Source organism: Aulonocara sp. 'chitande type north' Nkhata Bay, linkage group LG3, assembly GCF_057382095.1.
Source record: "Aulonocara sp. 'chitande type north' Nkhata Bay isolate Kocher_YH1m ecotype deep benthic linkage group LG3, A_spYH_male_GT1.1, whole genome shotgun sequence".
NCBI lineage: Eukaryota > Metazoa > Chordata > Actinopteri > Cichliformes > Cichlidae > Aulonocara > Aulonocara sp. 'chitande type north' Nkhata Bay.
In genome coordinates, this window is record NC_141346.1 from 33505210 (window position 1) to 33523494 (window position 18285).

The following is an 18285-nucleotide window of genomic DNA, read 5'->3' on the forward strand; positions in this document are numbered from 1 at the left end:
AGAACATGTTTTTGGGATGTGATGACATTTCAGTGGTCTTCACTTTGAGTCAGAGCTTCAGGTGACAGTTTTAAGCTATTGGGTATTGCCATCGTGGTGTTTTTTTAAATAAAGCTGGTAATTAATGCTAAGTAAAGCCTCAGTCACACGGGTCCAGAGACTGGTTGGTGACCCCTCTGGAAAACATACTGAGTACCCCCAACTGATTGGCTAATGGTTGAAACTGGCTGCAAAGAGGATGCTGCACCGGAAGCCTCGTGATTTTTTTGGTCACTAGCAGTTTACTGTGGTTGCCTATAGTTTCCATGGAAGACTTCGACTTGTCTGCAAAGACTTGCTAAATAATCACATTTCACAAAGTGCAACACAAACAGGAAATCGAGAATACTCGCCTTCAAAGTAAAAGTGGTACATCCCTCCTACAGCCAATACATTTCAAAGGACTCAAAAACAAAGTTGCATTTCAACTTTGCAGCAAAACATTTTCTGTTTCCAGCTTGCGTTGTGCTCTCAGATTTACTCTCGCCCTGCTAGCAGTTGGAGAGCATTTGCACACAAGTTGGCATCTTCCATGCAAACCATGGACAACCACAACAATCTGCTAGCGACCAAAGGAACTGCGAGCAGGTATTGGGTACAACACCAATAAATAAACCCCCTTGAGGGGCAGTCACTGATTGGACTCTAGTCTTGAGTGAATTAGGGTTTAGCCGAAAGGCCTCGTAACTGGTTGGGAATCACACCGAGCGTCTTGCAGTTGCTAAATGTTCACTAATAGGTCTTGATGCCTGTGTGTGTAAGGTCAAAGTCATTTTACTGGTCAGTTAAAACGTTAGAGTCTATGAGGACTAACTCATTGTTATAGCCAGCCACAAGTGGCCATTAGAGGACCTGCATTTCTTTCAGGTTAAAATAAGATTTATTTTATGGTTCAGACCAAACGTGAAGCAAAGGTTGGCTTCATTACTCACACAGATCCAGTCACTGGAGTTCTTTTGCTGCCTCCTTCCAAAGTCCAGCCCATAGCTGGGATCAATCAGCGGTACCAAACTGTCAGAACTTAAAAGGAAGTCTGCAGTTTCATTTAGTTTTCTCCCTGCTCTCTCATTTTTCCCTCTAGTCTCTAAAAGCAAACCTGGGTCATACAGCTCTGATTACTGATGGTGACTTTCGAGAAGCAGCATCAGGCGAAATCCATGGCTGAAATATTTTCAGGTCACTTGGCCTCCATTCACCTGTGTGCTGCGGCGTGGCGACGGCTCTGCATAATCTTTGCGGAGGCAAACGTTGCTTGGCTTTTGTGGCGAACACCAAAAGCGAAGGTTAGGTTGCAGGGGTGGATAATTCATCATGTGTGAGCAGGTGTGCACAAAACACAAGCTGCGGGGACTTTGCTTCCTTCATTAAATTAATTCAGATCATTAATTTAAAGGGTGAACATGTGGTTTAGAGTTAGAGCTTCTACAAAACTAAATAAGTCAGTGTAACGTCTGCATGTGTGCACGCGCGTATGTGTGCGTCTGAGGTAAAGCTGCCAGAGGAAAAGGAATTGAGAGCACACACACACATCATGCACATCTTCACATGGACACCCTGATTATTTAGATTTATTGAAATTTATCACATTTACATGCACACTGGGTCCCCCGGAGACACACGCACACAGGAATGTACTGACACACAAAGGCGTGCACACATCCCCCCAATCTGATGTTTTTTGGATGCTTTGAGACCAGATTAAACAGCACGGTGTGATCATCACGGATAATCACCAGTGCGTTCACACACACATGCATGGCCATATAGATAATCTTGGCTTACCTCCTCCTGTCTTTACACTCCTCTCCTTCTTCCCCTACCTGAATTACATCACAACCTCCTCTCGTCTTACCCAAATGTAAAACTTTTATTTGCATAATTCTTTTCTAACGACAGCAGAACAAAAAAAACCATCACCAGAGTGATTAACATCACAAATCTAAACAACAGGAAGAGCACACTAATCGCATCGGCACATTATGAGAGCCTTGCACCTTTTTTCCATCTCTCTGTCACTGTGTGTCTATTTCTGGCTGAGAGACCTATCTGTTCGCTTGTGTGTGTTTATGTGTGTGTATGTATGCGAGGATTATACAGCATCAGGGCCAGATTTGGTCCATATGCTCCTGGGAAACCCCCCCCTTCTCTTCCTCCTCCTGTCACCATCACCAGCAGCAGATTATGTGTCCTTCAGTGCACAAACCTCACGGGCAGAAGCCAAAAACTGGATGATCTTTCAAAGACACATTAACATAAAAATGTGAAAACTGGGCTAAACCTGAAGAAATGTGTGCATGCGTGTATGTCAGAGGGTTAGAAAGTGTGTGTGTGTGTGTGTGTGTGTGTGTGTGTGTGTGTGTGTGTGTGTGTGCGTGCGTGTGCGTGTGTGTGTGTGTGTGTGTGTGTGTGTGTGTGTGTGCGTGCGTGCGTGCGTGTGTGTGTGTGTGTTGTGTCTGGCTGTCTCCATCTGTCCATCTAAAGTACGACAGAGTGTACGAGAGTTTCTCTCTGGCTGCTTTCTGCACATATCACTGGCGTGTTTGTGTCTATTAATAAACACACAGAGGTACATGAGAGAGGATGTGGTCGCCATGGTGCAAAGTCCTCCCACGCCTTGTTCTGACTCTCCCTCTGTGTGTGTGTGTGTGTGTGTGTGTGTGTGTGTGTGTGTGTGTGTGGTCAGATGTTTTTTATGTATAACAGATGATGCAAGCTGTTCTATTTCAAATGATCTGTTTAACCGTGTTTCTTTGCACCGTTTAATAAAATTGCTTGCATAATGAAAGTTATTAAGGACGGTGAGGTAACGCAACCTTACGCACACAAACGTCACACACACACCCATAGGAAGCCTAGTTTACTTCCTGTTTGATTAACTGAAGAGAAAACGTCCAGGTGAAAAGGAGCGCAAGTTCTGTTTTTGTTTTTTTCTTCTTTTTTTTTTGTCTGTTTGCGCGCTGGTCCTTAAATTTCCAACGCTCAAGGTTGATTTGAAAGTCGAACTGTTGCCGTGGCAACCCCACATGCCTTTGCATCACCAACTTCAAATGTCACAAAGCAAAAAAAAAAAGAAAATAAAGACGGCGAGAGAGCGAGAGAGAAAATAAGTATAATTAACAACAACAGACCCGGGTCAGCTGTTATGTGCTAATGATACGCTGCATTTGTTTTAGTGACCTCTGAGTGCCGGCTGGGTGGGGCTTTACAGCATTGGGGTGATCCAGGTTGCCTACGGAAGTCTGTAAATGCCAAAAAAATAAATGTAGAAATAAATACGCGACTTAATACCTGAAATTCCACTCACTAGCCACTTTATTAGGTACAATCTGCTGGTTACATGTTGAACTCCATTCTTTGTGGCATAGATTCAACAAGTTGCTGGAAACATTCCTCAGAGGTTTTGTCCCATGTTGAGGTGAAAGCATCACACTGCATTGCTGCAGATTTATTGGCTGCACATCCATATGCCAAGAAAATGTGCAGGCTGGATCCATGATTACATTTTGTTTGCACCAAATTCTGACCCTACCATCCAACTGTTGAAGAAAACATTTGCTGTTCTTGACAGAGTGGAGTAAATGGTGGGTGGGTGTGGTCTTCTGCTGCTGCTCTTCTGCATACCTTCATTGCAATAAGATTTCTCTAATCTCTCACATCAACAAGGCATTTTCACCCACCCACCGTTTAGCTCACTGGACATTTTCTGTTTTTCAGACCATTCTCTGTAAAGCATAGATATGGTCGTGTGGGGAAAATCCCAACAGGTCACCAGTTTCTGAAATACTCAAACCAGCACGTCTGGCACCAAAACCATGCCACATTCAAAGGCACTCACTGTGAATCCCCTTTCTTTGTCGTTCTGATGCTGGTTTTGACCTTCAGTTTGTCTTAATTGCGTCCACATGCGTCAGTGTACTGAGCTGCTGTGACGTTAATGGCTAATTAGATATTTGTGTTAGTGACCAGTTGAAAAGTTGTACTTAAAAAACTGGCCAGTGAGGGTCTATTCTTTTAAATACTTACAAAATATATAGATGTCAAAATAAGGTGTAGCTACATTTATTTACATTTTAATTTACATTTCTTAAAAATACATCTATTTAATTATTTGTTATGCTAAATTTTAATTTTTACTTTCCATTTTTATTTATAGTTATTTAAATTATTTTAAAAAAAAGGTAATATAAATAAAATAAAATAAAAACCAAATTATAAATATAATATTTTAAATGTATTTCATGGCATATATGTTTATTTTTGTAATTCATTAAAAAAACAAATGCAAAAGAAATTTAAAACAAATCTATGAATTTAAGTAACTTTTTAAAAAAATACTTGTTTTGATGCTTTTCTGTCGAGTCATTCCTTATTTCTTCACGTCTTGTTCCTGTCATTGGCAGTTTTGGTCCTCCATAGATGTCTGCTTGTGTGTCAGTCCTGATGATGTGTGTCTGTGTTGGATGTGTGTCGAACTCCAACTGGGTGGTGCCAGAAACATGAGTTTGTTGGGTGCACAGGGGGATTTGCATGTCCACATGAGAAACCCTGTGTGTGCGTGTTTGTGTGTGCGTGTGTGTGTGTGTGTGCGTGTGTGTGCGTGTGTGTGTGTGTGTGTGCGTGTGTGTGTTAAAAAGCCAACACAAACAGCTGGGAGGCTGCTCCGAGTTAAAGTCCTGCCAAATGTGCTGCAGATTACTGCACCATTCTCCTTCTCTCATCTTTAATGTTTCCATTCGGTCCTTACTCCAAACCCTTTGCAGTTCCTCTCCCCGTGCACCCGTCACCTTTTCTTCCCCGCCGTTTCCCCCACCACCCCCTTCATCTCTTTCTCAGTCTGCCATCTGCTGGAGGAGAAAAATAACCGCAGCTTGTCCAAAGGCAGTGACACGGGAGCCGAGCTGCATTTGGCATTCCGGTGTTGTCCGTCCCGGGGACGGCGTGGCCTCATGATTACAAAAACATGGCCATATTTGAAAGGCCAGGTGGTTCTGTGTCTGCAGCAGCCAGCCTGAGACTGTTTTAATTAGTCGTGGGGAAAAAAAGCACCCGCGTTCTGTTTATTCATGAATAAACAGCTGCTGATCAGTGTTTAGTAAGACCACAGCTGAATAATCTTCACATTTGGGCATCTTGAACAGGGATTGTTTAAAAAAATCTGTTCTTTTAATGAAAGCAGCTCTTTTAATTCTTCTGCACCAAATTTATTGCAGTATTTACAAAAGAGTGATCAATGATACTGTAGAACAGGGGTGTCAAATATAAGGCCCGGGGGACCAGATTTGGCCTGCCAATGACTCCCAATACGGCCCACTGGACAGCTTTGAAAAAAAGTGAAGGCGTGCATAGATTTAATATTTTTAACTGTATTTTTACAGATTCCTGTTGGTAAATATCTCCTCCATAGCCATTCATACTACACCAAAGTAACTAAGTAATAGATAAAGAATTAAATTTTGCACATATAATTCTTACAGTTTAGTCATGCTGACAGATTTCTTTCATTTACTACAGAAGCATTATTTTAATAGAAAACTGAGACATGCTGCTGAAATTGTGCTGATTTCATCTTATGTGAAGCTGTCACGAGGATGTAATATGGTTAAACTGTTTTACACAGACAGAAAGGGGGGTTTTCTTCACCTACTGAAGGTAAAATGGGCTCTGTGTGGCCCGTGAGGTCAAACCAGTTTGACATCTCTGCTCTAGGATAATGAAAAAAGGGGAAAAATCCGTAAATGATGAAGGAAATAAAATCAAAACTTGAATTCAAAGCAATTTTTGTGATGTTACATTGCTATAAATCCCACCCAGATAAAAACATACGTGAAAGCCTGGTGCACACAACTTTAAGGAAACACGTCATTCAAACAGGGAATTTTCAGATTAAAGGCACCACCAAGGATGCCCCGTGATCCCACATGGTTGGTTTATCAGTGTATTCAACGCCTGAAATCAGTCGATTTCCGCACGTCGAAGCTGCCACTTGCAGTTTTTAAGCAAAAACATCATCGTACAGATTACTGTGAATTTCACGGGGCAAGATTTGTACTGTCCATCCATCACTTATAAGGCTGAAGTGTTAGCCATGGTGTGAGGTGTGGTTACATGTGGCTTGTGGTTTAACGTGCTTTGGGTGATCAGTAAGTCTTTGTTTTGTTGTTTCTCGATGATCTTTTCAAATTCCTCCGCTAGATTTTACTGGTGCTGCTTATGTTAGATTACATGGCATTTGAGCCACGTCCAACCTGAGGGCACTCGTGCATTACCAGCTCAGTTCAGTCTCACTGAAACAAATGGGACTCCTGCTAATGTTGCTCAGAGAGTGGCCTACATGAGTAGATGAGCGTAACATTTAAATAACTGCAGGGATTCTCCTGCCTCAAAATTAGGCCTTAACTACACTCATAAGCATGATTGGTCCATATATATGAAGGCTATGAGGCTGTCTTACTGTGCTTAACAGAATTTGATGTGTTTTCCTATCGTATCTAGACGTGCGATAATCAAAAGCGCATTATTTTATGCTCGAGTAAAATAATTGTATTTTGGCATGGGTTTTTATGGGTGAACAGCTCTTGGAGGTTCTTTTGGTACTTTTTTGTCTTATAGTGTATCTCCTTATTATATTTTGGGGGCTCTTATCTGTTATCCGGTTGTTCAGTGATGACGTGACGGATCCTACTTCCGGGCCTAAAGTAGTCTGCGTTTAATATGGCTTTTGTGTTGTTAACACACGGCTAGTGACTGGGCCTAGTGACTTAACGACCGGACTGCAGTAGGACACTGGAGAAAAGACTGGAACTTGTTTTCTTCCTGCTGTAAAAGAGGACTTTCTGTCCCTCCTTTAGCTCTTTTCTGTCCTTGGTATTTATTTATTTTTAACGAACATAAGAACATGTTACATTAAAATCATTTAAAGTTGCTAATGAAGCTCTTTGACCTGATGCTGAATTAGATCAGCAGTGGGAAAATGTTCTGGAGGGGGGCACTGAAGACAAGTAGAGGAGGAGAGGGAGCTGGTGTCACTGAGTGAGTCTGCTGGGAACAGCATGCTGCTGCTCATTAAAGGCAGAATGATATACCGAGTGGCAGAAAACACACACACACACACACACACACACTCTTACATATGCCCTCGCACAAATGCGGACGCTTGCTGTAATTTGCCTTGGCAGATGAGATGCTGATCTGACACTGAAAGCGGTCCGATGACAGCGCGTAGGCAGCGCAGAGCAACACACACACACACAAAAACACACACGCAGACACACAGAGTCAGGACAGCTCACGCAGGCTGGCAACTCGTGAGTTTGTGTGATCACAGTGACGTTTCCAGCTCTCTTATAAACCACAGCGGCGTGCCATTAACCTTCCCGTCATCTTGATATATGTGCGTGTGTGTGTAAAATGAATTTGATGCCTTAAATCAGCAGGAATAGCAACTACCATGTGTGTGTGTCTGTGTGTGTTGTCACTGCCGACCAGACAGGTTCTTCCGGTTCTATTTTTAGCCTGGAGGAAGTCGGCCTGTCCTTACATGAACACGCAGACGCACACCTGCACGCTCCACCTCACCTCTCAGGAGTTACGTCTGAGGCGGGGGTGGGGGAAATTGCTCAAACACATGCACACCTGAGGGGGGAGTGGTTACCTGCCACAGGGAAGTTTGCGAGAGAGGAAGTAGAATTGCATTGTGTGAGAGAACCGCTAGTGTGAAACTTTGTAGACAAAAGAAGGAAGCATTCGAATATAAGAAGAAGGAGAAGGGAAAAACGATGGGAAGGAAGGAATCCAGATAGCACACAGAAAGGAAGTAAAAGTTTCTTACCACCGTCCTGAGGATAAGACTGGTTTTCAGTGAAATGCTGGGGCTGTGTAGGTGCGGTGGGTGCTGCATTGCGCCCCTGTTGTTCGGGCGAGGGAAGGAGGGTGATGACAAGTGGCTCAGCCACGAGGACCATCTGGAGTCGGCTCACTTTGGTAAGGCGGAGGAGAGCCGGCTGGTTGAGGAAGAGGTCAGTGTGAGAGGCAAACACCAACAGCCAGATAAGCCCAGTCCTAGACTGTGGGAATGTGTGTGTCTGTGTGTGTTTTTTTTGTAGTTTGTCAGATGGATTCTTTGCATTTTCTTTGCTGCTTGTTTAAAAGTACAAACTTTTCTTGACATCATTCTTGACATTTTCTTCATACCACACCAAAGTAACTAAGTACTGGATAAACAGTTAAATGACATAAAAGTTAGGACAGTTAGCTTTTCTCTTCAATGATTTTAGAGTTTGATACTTTAAAGAAACCCCAAAATATCACTCTGTCTCTATTTGTGTCCACTCTATAGGTGTGAAAGTTTGGCTTTAGCAGCTCCTGGTTTCCAGAACAAACTACCAAACATATATTGTTACCTTTTCATGTCCACGCAGCTGCAGAAATGAAGCTAACTATTAACTCAGACAGTAGGTGTGACTGTTAAGGTATTGGCCTTTCTGTGTGGAGTTCACAGAGAAGTGGGTTGTTTGGGATTGGCCGTGTCCGTCTTCTCCTACAGTCTCAGGTATTGCTCATTTCACCGAGTGGAAATAAAACTGCAGGAAGTTTTTGTGCAGCAGTCTTTGTGTTTACGCCAGAATACTGGTCGAGTCACTCGTGTCGCTCTGCTGTCTGGGAGAAAGTCCAAATTTCAGAGATTTGTTGATTGAGTGTTTACACTGAACACTGAAGGTCAGTCTTTCATGCAGGACGGAGGCTGACAGACGTGTGTGTGTGTGTGGTCTGTTAGAGAATTAAATGAAGGGAGAAATAAATCAGGGTTGATTCAGTCGGATGTTTGTGTGGATGTGGGCGCCCTTCAAAGCTCCGGGTGTGTGTGTGTGCATTTCGCAGATGAGTAAGTATATGTGTTAATGTGCTTCAGTGTGCATATCCACTTCACTGCCCTCCTCTGAGTGTTTGTCTGTGTGCGTGTGCCAGGATGATTGTTGTGATGTGATTAGTTTGCTCTAATGAATAGAGTGATCTGTGTGACAACATCGCTCAGCTGGAGAAGAGAGGAGACACTGTGACCTTTGAATATCACATATGTCTGTTTATATGTGAAACACACGTGTGCTGTTTGCTCTGCCGATATGTTCCTGTGTGCAGTTCAATATAGTCCGTACACTGAATTAGCTTGAAGAGGCTTTATGGCATGTGTGACACCCACTGTGCTCAGGTGTGTGACTCAGTCAGGAAAGCTAAGGAAACTTTACCTGGGAAAGATAAATTGGTCGGGCTCTTTATTGTTTTAATGTAGGGACTAGTTCCTTCTGCACGGTGATCAAAGGTTAATGACGACTCAGTGCAATTAATAAGTAGCAGAAGACCAGGGATGCTTGCGTAGCTCAGTTTTAAATACACAAAATTAAGCTCATCGCGAACTCTAGCAGTAGGTGTGACTGTTGAAGAATTTAGTTGCTTGGTCTTGTAGCCGGACAGCGGAAATTCAAAGAGAAGTGAGTGAGTGGGAAGTTCAAGTGACAGATAGTGATAGATGGAGTTTTATTCAACAACAGTTGTCTGAAGGCGCTTTTAAGAAGCAGGGACTTGGTGATAGCAAAGGGGAAGAACTCGCTTTTAACAGGAAGAGACCTCCGAGTGAAGTAGGCTCAGAAAGGGGCAGCAATCTGCTTATAAGGTAAGTGGAAAGAAATGACAGACTAGAGGAGCGTAGGTTTTCTTTTTTCCTTCGGTGGATAAAAAAGGTTTGCAAAAGTTGCTTTTTAATTGTTGTTAAATGGGGGGTTGAAATATATCTCTGTGGGTGAAGGGACGAATGGTAGTTACAGCATGTAAAACATTTTTCAGAATAAATTGGCAAATGTAGGCAAATCGATTGAATTTGCATTTGAACATCTGCTGGAGAAGACTGAACTTTACTTTATCTGATTTTGCTGAAACGCTTATCACGTTAGCTTTTGCCAGCTCTAAATCAACTCAATTTCTCAATGTTTTCCATATAACCTGCATTTTTCATGCGCTTGGGATGTTTAGGATGGTAAGCTAACCTAGCCAAATGTTAGGCCCTGGTTTGGGGATGGGGTCATTAGGCTTGACGAGTTTCTCTGTGTTGGGTCTGACTTTCAGGTTGTCCTTTACTGATACCCTGGGCTGCAATGCTGTTAGCGTTCGTCAAACAAAACCGCTCTGATTAGCTCCTTGACTGACGGTTTGTGACGGCATTGTTGTGGCAACCACGGATAAGCTTGATTGGTGGAACATGGTGGTTACACCTCACCGTTATCTCTAAAGTGTCAAGTGGGTCAGTGGAAAGAGACCTTTACACCTTCCTGTTGGTGCATTTTGTTCTTTCTTCTACTTCCTCAAGGGACCGTCTGCTCTTTGGTTTTCTTTCAAGTCAACTCTCTAGAGCCTGTGGTTGATGTAGTTTTTGCATCTTTCTCTTTTTGTGTTGTTCCTCTTCCTCAGTCCTCACCGCTCTCGCAGCTATACTTCTTTTTTCCCCTGCATCTCCTGTTGTTAATGATCCATACCGTGAGCCTATCTGTCATTGTTCCCACCATCGGTCCTTTCCTTTCTGCTTCCTTTTCTCTCCGTCTTTCTCTCTCACATGGTGACAATATGAGATTTTCTCTCCTGCAGGGTATGAAAGCACATTTATTCTAAGAAAGAAACAAGCACACCGAGAGCACAAGCAGCTGTATGCGCCATTACTAGGCGGGATATCTCATGGTTGCACATTGACACAGACAGACGGAGACACACGCACACACACTGCAAGAGAGAAATGAGATTGTGATGGAGCGATGAATTAGATTTATCACTGGTTCGGCGGTGCCTCTGCCTTGTATTACTCCCACTGTTCACACAGCCAAGGACATTACTGCTAAGAGAAATAGCCGGAGAAAGTAAGACAGAAATCGCATGAGATGAAAGAGGAAGGTCAGGAGAAACATAAGCAGTAACAGAAGTTATGGAGGACTGAAACTGTCAGAATCATCTGTATCATGGACTAGTAGATACATGTGCTATTGAATGCACCAAAATATTTAAAGTAAATGGTAGGTATCAATATATAAAATGTGGACAGATGCTATTATCTTGGGTTTGCCTCTGTGGTGCAGAAAAAGGCAATTAGACTGATGTTACCAGTAGCAAGTATATAAATGTCAGTGTCTATCTTTGTATCAAATAATCCCATTTGACAGTAATGGCTGTCTAATCTAGGTTGGCTCAGTTCCTCTAATACAGCGGTCCCCAACCTTTTTTTGCGACACGGGCCGGTTTATGTCCGACAATATTTTAATGGACCAGCATTTAAGGTGTCGTGGATAAATACAACAACATAAAACCAGTACCGGTACCAAAAAACAGAAGATTTATTTATAATACACAGGAAATTCTCCAGGGAAACCGATTTAATGATAGAAATGAAGTAAAAAATCACGATAAAAACCCTGAAAACCATAAATTTCGCACCAAGCCTCAACTCTAGCGGCCCAGTACGAAACGGCTCACGCACCAGTATCGGTCCGTGGCCCGGGGGTTGGGACCACTGCTCTAGTAGACGCAGTCCTTTCTGTTGTGAGCCTGGCATCCAGCTGGCGTTAAACCCATGACAAACACAGAATGACAGAAATGCATTTAGATCAGTAAAAATAAACAAAAAGTAATAATTTTGAGGCGTAAGATACAAGGTGAAATATAAGGACTGAATGAAAAGCCAAACCCTAGAGATGTTAGAAGCGTAATGCATTAATCTTCTTCCTTTTCTTTTTGTTTGCACTCAGACCACTAAAGATAAAAATAGCCAACTACCTGCTCTGCGAGATATTATCAAATTTGAATACTTTCACTTTTGAAAGCTCCTGTTTGCAATTTCCCTTAAGGGAAGACTTCCGCTCTGAAATGGAAACGCTGCCAAGTGACTGCTGAGCCACCTGCCATCGAACCATGCCTGAGCTGAGACGTTTGTTAATTTTCACTAGGAAAGTAACGTACACGTGTTTTTGAAAAGCGCCTGAAACCTCCCCTAGAAAACTGATATTAATTTCACAGTGAAAAATATCTTCAGACCGTATCCTCAAGCAATGAAAAAGATCTTGGATGGAAGTTGACATACTTACACACACGATTTAACTCCTGGAGAACTGGTTTGTTATGCAAGTCTTATTTGCTGAAAACAATGGTAAGAGGAAGGTAAGATGTGATTACCTGCAGTCCTCCTGGTTCGGCTTATTGGCTGAAAAGTTATCTTGAATAGTTCTTGAGTTATTCATTAAGACAAAGAAACTGAGTATATGGAATGCCATGAATGCAAAAATATCTTGTAAGCGCTCTTAAATGACCTTTACTCTGTTACCGCTGATGCTAGACACAAAATTCAAACTGTTTTGGAAAGAAGAGACATTGAGCTTTATGGGGACTTTTGGTGTATCAGGGTAGCACAAAGCATTTATAAGGTATTGCTGTCTGAACACAGACAGAAAAATGAAATCCACCTAGATTTTTCCATGTGCACTTCACATTACCATAACTCTTCAGCTTTGTGAAGTTTTACCTCCAAAATGACAAAGAAGTCCACGTGGCATGTGCGACACTTGGAATAAAGTGTTAAGGTGAAGAAACATTAAAAAGGAGCTTGTAGCAGTTTTCACAGATGCCTTGAAAGTGAATTCTTTCCAGTTTTATCACGTGTGTGATACAGCTGTTTTCTGCCATGACATGCGGGTGACTCATGCAGGCACACGGTTATTCTCTTTATGTGGAAGCCTCTGGGCTGTTACGGAGGCAGATCTAGTGATTTGTTGCTACATTTGGTGATGAATGTGCAGGTATGCAGGGAGCTGCGCGTTTTTAAGATCCTATCTGCATGTGCCAGCGGTTGTTACGAGAAACGAGGATCTCCATGGCGACCCCTTCCCGATGTCCTGTCTCAAATTGATTACCCGTGGGGGATTCGGCCCTCTTGCACCATGTAGTCACAAACAGGGGGAAAGAAAGAACGAGCGCATGTTAAGCAGAGATGAGGAAAAAAGACAATAACAGCCACCGTGGCAGAATTGGTGATGAGTTTCAGCCAAGCGGATCGATTGTATCAAATGAAATCATTCGATCTTCTGACGTTCTGACCGTGGTAATAATTTCTACGTGGCCACGGATGACTGCATCTCCCACCTGCTGCTTCCCTACCTGACTTGAATGCTGCATGAGTGTACTGCAAACCAAATCAAACGTCGTTATTTGCTGCTTTAACAGATTAGTGTGCTGTTTTTGGGCCCCTGATCTCATCCACACACATATCGGGTGAAAATACAGAAAAAGCCCAGCGGTGCCTTTGGGCTGATGCTTCTGTTTTATCGTGACAGATCCAGTCAACACCGCTCTGCTCATGTGTGCAGCTCTGTCTTTGTTTGACAAGAGCAAGCCATCTGAGTGACACTATCCAAACCGATCTCCTTCTGTTTACGTGTGAACTCCGAGAAGAATAGCTGTCACGGCTGATATTCAGAGGTTCTGGATGCGCTAACGTCTGTTTTATCTTCCTCCTCCTCTCCTTCTATCCCCTCTGTCTCTGTTCTCTCACTACAGAAAAGTGTGAAGGAGGGAATCCTGTTAAAGCAAACAAGCTCCTTCCAGAGGTGGAAGAGGAGGTACTTCAAACTCAGAGGGAGGACCCTCTACTATGCCAAAGACTGCAAGGTACAGAACTGTGTGATCGTTTTACCGCCGTAGCTCTTAAACTGTAACATTTTTATTTAAATGTAACTGGCTAAAAAATAAGCTGATGGGTTTTTTTTCTCCCATTAGTCCCTAATTTTTGATGAAGTGGACCTATCAGATGCCAGTGTGGCTGAGACCAGCACCAAGAACATCAACAACAGTTTCACAGTAAGCCCAAGACAGGCCTTATAATTGACTACAAGGTGGCCCTTTAAAACTTTTCTAAGGGCAAATTATGACAAAATAGCCTACATGGACTAATGCTAGGTCAGAAATAGACCATTTTAATGGATGCCAGCTCAGCTATTTGGTGGTGACATGGCTGTTTTTTAGTGTAAAAGATTACTGCTAATCAGCTAATTTAGTTAGCTAAGTTAGCTTGTCTGGTTAGCAAGGTGTGTTTGTTATTCACTTTAATATAACAGGTAATGTTAATTTTGGCTTATAAAAAAGTTTAAAGCAAAATGTAGGAATTGAACTTAAGGGGTATACAGAGCTGCACAGAAACCTTCTGATTGCTTTGGTCTCTAGGAGACTGCCCGTAGTTTGCACTGAAGACGGCAACTTGTTTGCGCACGCTTGCTAGCTAACCACCAAGCAGTAGAAACCTGAAAAAGAGCGACGCAATCCGGAAACAGAGAACATTCGTCTTAAAAGTAAAAGTCGTCTTCATACCAGGCTTAATTAACTTCAGGATTGATAACTTCTAATAAGTTTGTTTAATTCAGAATTTTATTTGGGGACATATATCTGAAGAACAGCTGGTGCTTCCATTAGCCTGTCATGCCATATTGCTCAACAACTACAAGAAATTCAAAGATTGGAGTCAAGTTTTTTGCTCTCTTCTAAGCTTTCCACTTTCTTTCTTTCTCAGGTGATCACTCCATTTCGCAAACTAATGTTATGCGCTGAAAGCAGGAAGGAAATGGAGGACTGGATCACGGCGCTGAAATCCGTCCAAAAGTGGGAAACCTACGAGGTTGGTGCTTCTCATCTCTGTGTCGGGCTCTTGTTATGTTTCAGCCCCATCCTTCGTTCTCCTGGCTGACGTGAGAGTAAACTGGGCCAAACTGATTATCATTAGATAATAGCTAGTCATGAGTGTGTAATTAATTTTGATGAGACCAGGCTTTCACAGCTCAGTTCTTCTTGCATCTGTTTTTCACATAAATGATCCACCTTCACATCTTCTCGTCTCCTTTTTATCTGCCTCTCATTTCAGCTCTTTGCCTACCGATTGATGTCCTCATAAAACCAAGCCTCCTCTTTAATTGGTTATAAAGTGGAGGCTCTGATTTTTTTTTATGAGCTTATATTCTCTTTGATTTTTGGCCTTCCTAGGCTTTTTATTATAAAAGTTAATTTGGGGTTTCAATTTTTGCCTTCTCATCTCTAGTTATTCATGTGATGTGATTTTAAGCAGGTGATGAATTGTGCAGCCATCGTTCTCCTACCCCAGCCTAGTTATTTTTTTTTAATTGTAGTTCCGGGAAAGTTCTCGTTTTTGTCCTTTTGTGTTTCCTCTTGTGTAGAGAAGTGCTGACGCGTTTCAACCTCAATGTTTCTCCTTCCCACCCCCCCAGGCCAGTCAGTTTAATATGGAGCATTTCTCCGGGATGCACAACTGGTACGCCTGCTCGCACGCCAGACCGACCTTCTGCAACGTTTGCAGAGAGGCGCTGCCAGGTGTCACCTCCCACGGCCTGTCCTGTGAAGGCACGTAGACACATGGACACACACACTGCATCTGTGTTCTTGCGCTCACTCATATGAAGTCACTGGAACGTCGAGTCACTCATGCATTAATTTCTAAGAAACAATCCTACCATTTTTGGTCTAACAAGAAAAATTACATCACCAGCGTTCTCTTTGTCTGCGCTTGATATGCAGTAATAAAGTAGCTTTAAAGCTCTTTCCTGCACTGTGACAATGGTTGCTTAACAGGTTTGTGATACAACTGGAGACAGTTGTATAAAGTACGTCACCTCTCATATCAGGGGTAAAAATCAGATTACAGACATACTTTAAATCCACTCAACACATTCAATTGTAATTCAGAGACAACTTCAACAATCCAACGACAGCCTGTAAGCCAGAACTTGGCGACAGTGGGAAGGAAAAACTCCCTTTTAACAGGAAGAAACCTTGAGCAGAACCAGGAGGAGCAGCCATCTGCGGTTGGGGGTTTAGAAGGGAGGAAGACGGAACAATTTCTGAAGAGGACAGGATTTTAAGAGCTTATTTTGAAAAATATCTCAGTGAACATTAAAATGCGTAAAACCACCTCAAAGTCTATCAAGATCATGCCAGAGCAGCAGGTCGCCATATAACCCTTAAGCGGCAGCTCAAAATCCAACAAACAACGGCATTTACACGTGCAAGAAAGGCCAAAACACACAAAAATCTAGGTTTACCAAAATATCCATGTATGTCGACCTCAAAGTCCAAGAAACTAGAAAAGGAGACCAGTCTCCTTCAAAGTAAAAGCACCATGTACCCAGCGACTGCTAACAACAACCCGCCAACTGATCAGGAAAAACACGTTTTTCCCTAGCAACTGCATGTTGCCAGGGTATCACTAGACTCAAGGTCTGTGTGATTGAGGCTGCAGGTTTCCAATTACCATTAAAGAGAATTTCTCTTCTCAGAGAACATGTTAGTACCTGAGGGCTCCTTTTGTTTAATTTCAGCACAACATATCTTGAAGAAAGAAAGTGTTACAGGTATTTAAGTAACACTTTATTTTAATTTGGTCCCTAATATGAAGTTGATTAGGTAAAACAAAGAAATTAACTGATTAACTCTAATTAGTCGACCCACTGTCCTTGCTTCAGATTAATTTTGTTCTCGTGCTTTAAAAACCCAGCAGTACATTTACCATAGACTGTATCTAAATGATGGCAAAACTCAGCAGTAATTAAGCAGTAACCACCTCTGAACTTGTGGATCCCTGCTTAGTTTTTTTGTTTAACTTGTAGTGACCATATTTGGACTCAGTTTAAATATCATTTATATAAAATTCACAACAACAGCAGCCACCTCAAAGAGCCTTAGCATGTCAGCTATAGCACAGATAGCTGTTATAACCTATAACACAGAAATAAAATATCAGAGCTTCAGTGACCAAAAGTGCAGATGACTGTAACGAGCTTTTAGTGCTTTAACTGTGACTGTCGCTCAAAGAGGCCACGCCCCAATTGATAACTTTAAGCATCAAAAACCACGTTATACTGCACATGCTTTCCAACTAAAACTGAGTTTTGCAGCAGGCTGCAAACATGTTTGTCTTTGCTTTAAAGTTGTGCCTCTTAACATGGGAGTCTATGGGGACCAGCCCTCGTTTAGAGCAGCCTCAGACTAGAGGAGCTGCAGTTTTTAGCACCCCCTCCAGCTGCTCTCCAGTCCATATGTACACTGTCTCATCATGTTATCGCATAGTTTTACACAGCTCTATCAGGAGTACAGTCACACACTGTGACCATCAGGAAGCTTACATCATACACTCACCCAAATAGAAGAGGATAAAAGTGGAGACTTCCAGTGTGTCTGACATGATATTTGTTCATCTATCCTCTGCAGTTTGTAAGTTCAAGGCTCACAAGAGATGTGCTGTTCGCTCCACCAACAACTGCAAGTGGACCACGCTAGCCTCCATAGGAAATGACATCATTGAGGATGAGGATGGGGTACGAGCCGAGGCTTACTCACGAGTTGCATTTGGTTTTGTTTTCATGCAAATTATTTTGCCTGATGTGCATACCTTTGGTTTGATGTCTTTAGAGCAGAAGGGCTTCATTTGATATGCTTTGTTTATTTATTTTTCCCTCCAGGTGTCCATGCCCCACCAGTGGCTGGAAGGCAATCTGCCCGTCAGCGCCAAATGTGTGGTGTGTGATAAGAACTGTGGCAGCGTGAGGCGACTGCAGGACTGGCGCTGCCTCTGGTGCAAGGCTATCGTAAGTGTGGATTGAGTTTAGCCTCCATCCCATCAAAAACTGTCACGCTGAATCAATATTAGTGTTTATCTGGGGCATTGCTTTTAGCTGAGCGTTATTTCCAGCCTTTCTTATTTGAACTTCTGTCATTCGAATGCGTCGATGCCCACGGAAATGGAGTCATAGCAGGGGTGCACTGGGAAAAGTGTGCGATGCAAACAGACTCAAAGCAGCTCCATCCAATAATGGAGGTAATTCGGGAAGTGATGTTGTCAGCAAAATAAAAGTGCATCATTTGTCACATTTAAATATGAACGCAGGGTTTTCATTAAGCACGATACACGTCTCGTTATCTGGAACCGTGTGAGCGGCTCCGTACAGAACAGAGAGATCAAATTCAGATAAATTCATAAGATTCAATTATCCCTTTATTTGTTTGTCTGCCCTTGGGACATGTTGACTCATGCGCAGGAAATTGTGATTCTCCACATGAGACGCTCCTCCCACTTCTCTGGAAAAAACAACCAAGAGCTTTTTATTGTCCTTGACTTCCCGCTCTCACCTCCTCCGAAGACTCAAGGTCTGAGAAGTTCAGCAG

The 18285-nt window shown here is 42.6% G+C and overlaps 1 protein-coding gene across 6 annotated transcripts in view; it reads left to right on the top strand.

Moving 5' to 3' along the window:
* The window catches only part of LOC147335252 (diacylglycerol kinase delta), a 98468-nt gene that overhangs the window by 50058 nt on the left and 30125 nt on the right, over positions 1-18285 (top strand). For 4 of the 6 annotated variants that reach the window (XM_086277149.1, XM_086277158.1, XM_086277167.1 and 1 more), the window contains 6 exons: positions 13621-13731; positions 13840-13920; positions 14627-14731; positions 15336-15468; positions 17332-17438; positions 17583-17708. In XM_086277149.1, the coding sequence (XP_086133275.1) occupies positions 13621-13731; positions 13840-13920; positions 14627-14731; positions 15336-15468; positions 17332-17438; positions 17583-17708 (663 nt within the window). Of the gene's footprint in view, positions 1-7709; positions 8055-8781; positions 8921-13620; positions 13732-13839; positions 13921-14626; positions 14732-15335; positions 15469-17331; positions 17439-17582; positions 17709-18285 lie in introns of those variants that run through there. The other 2 variants (XM_086277186.1, XM_086277194.1) reach the window with 2 other exon arrangements.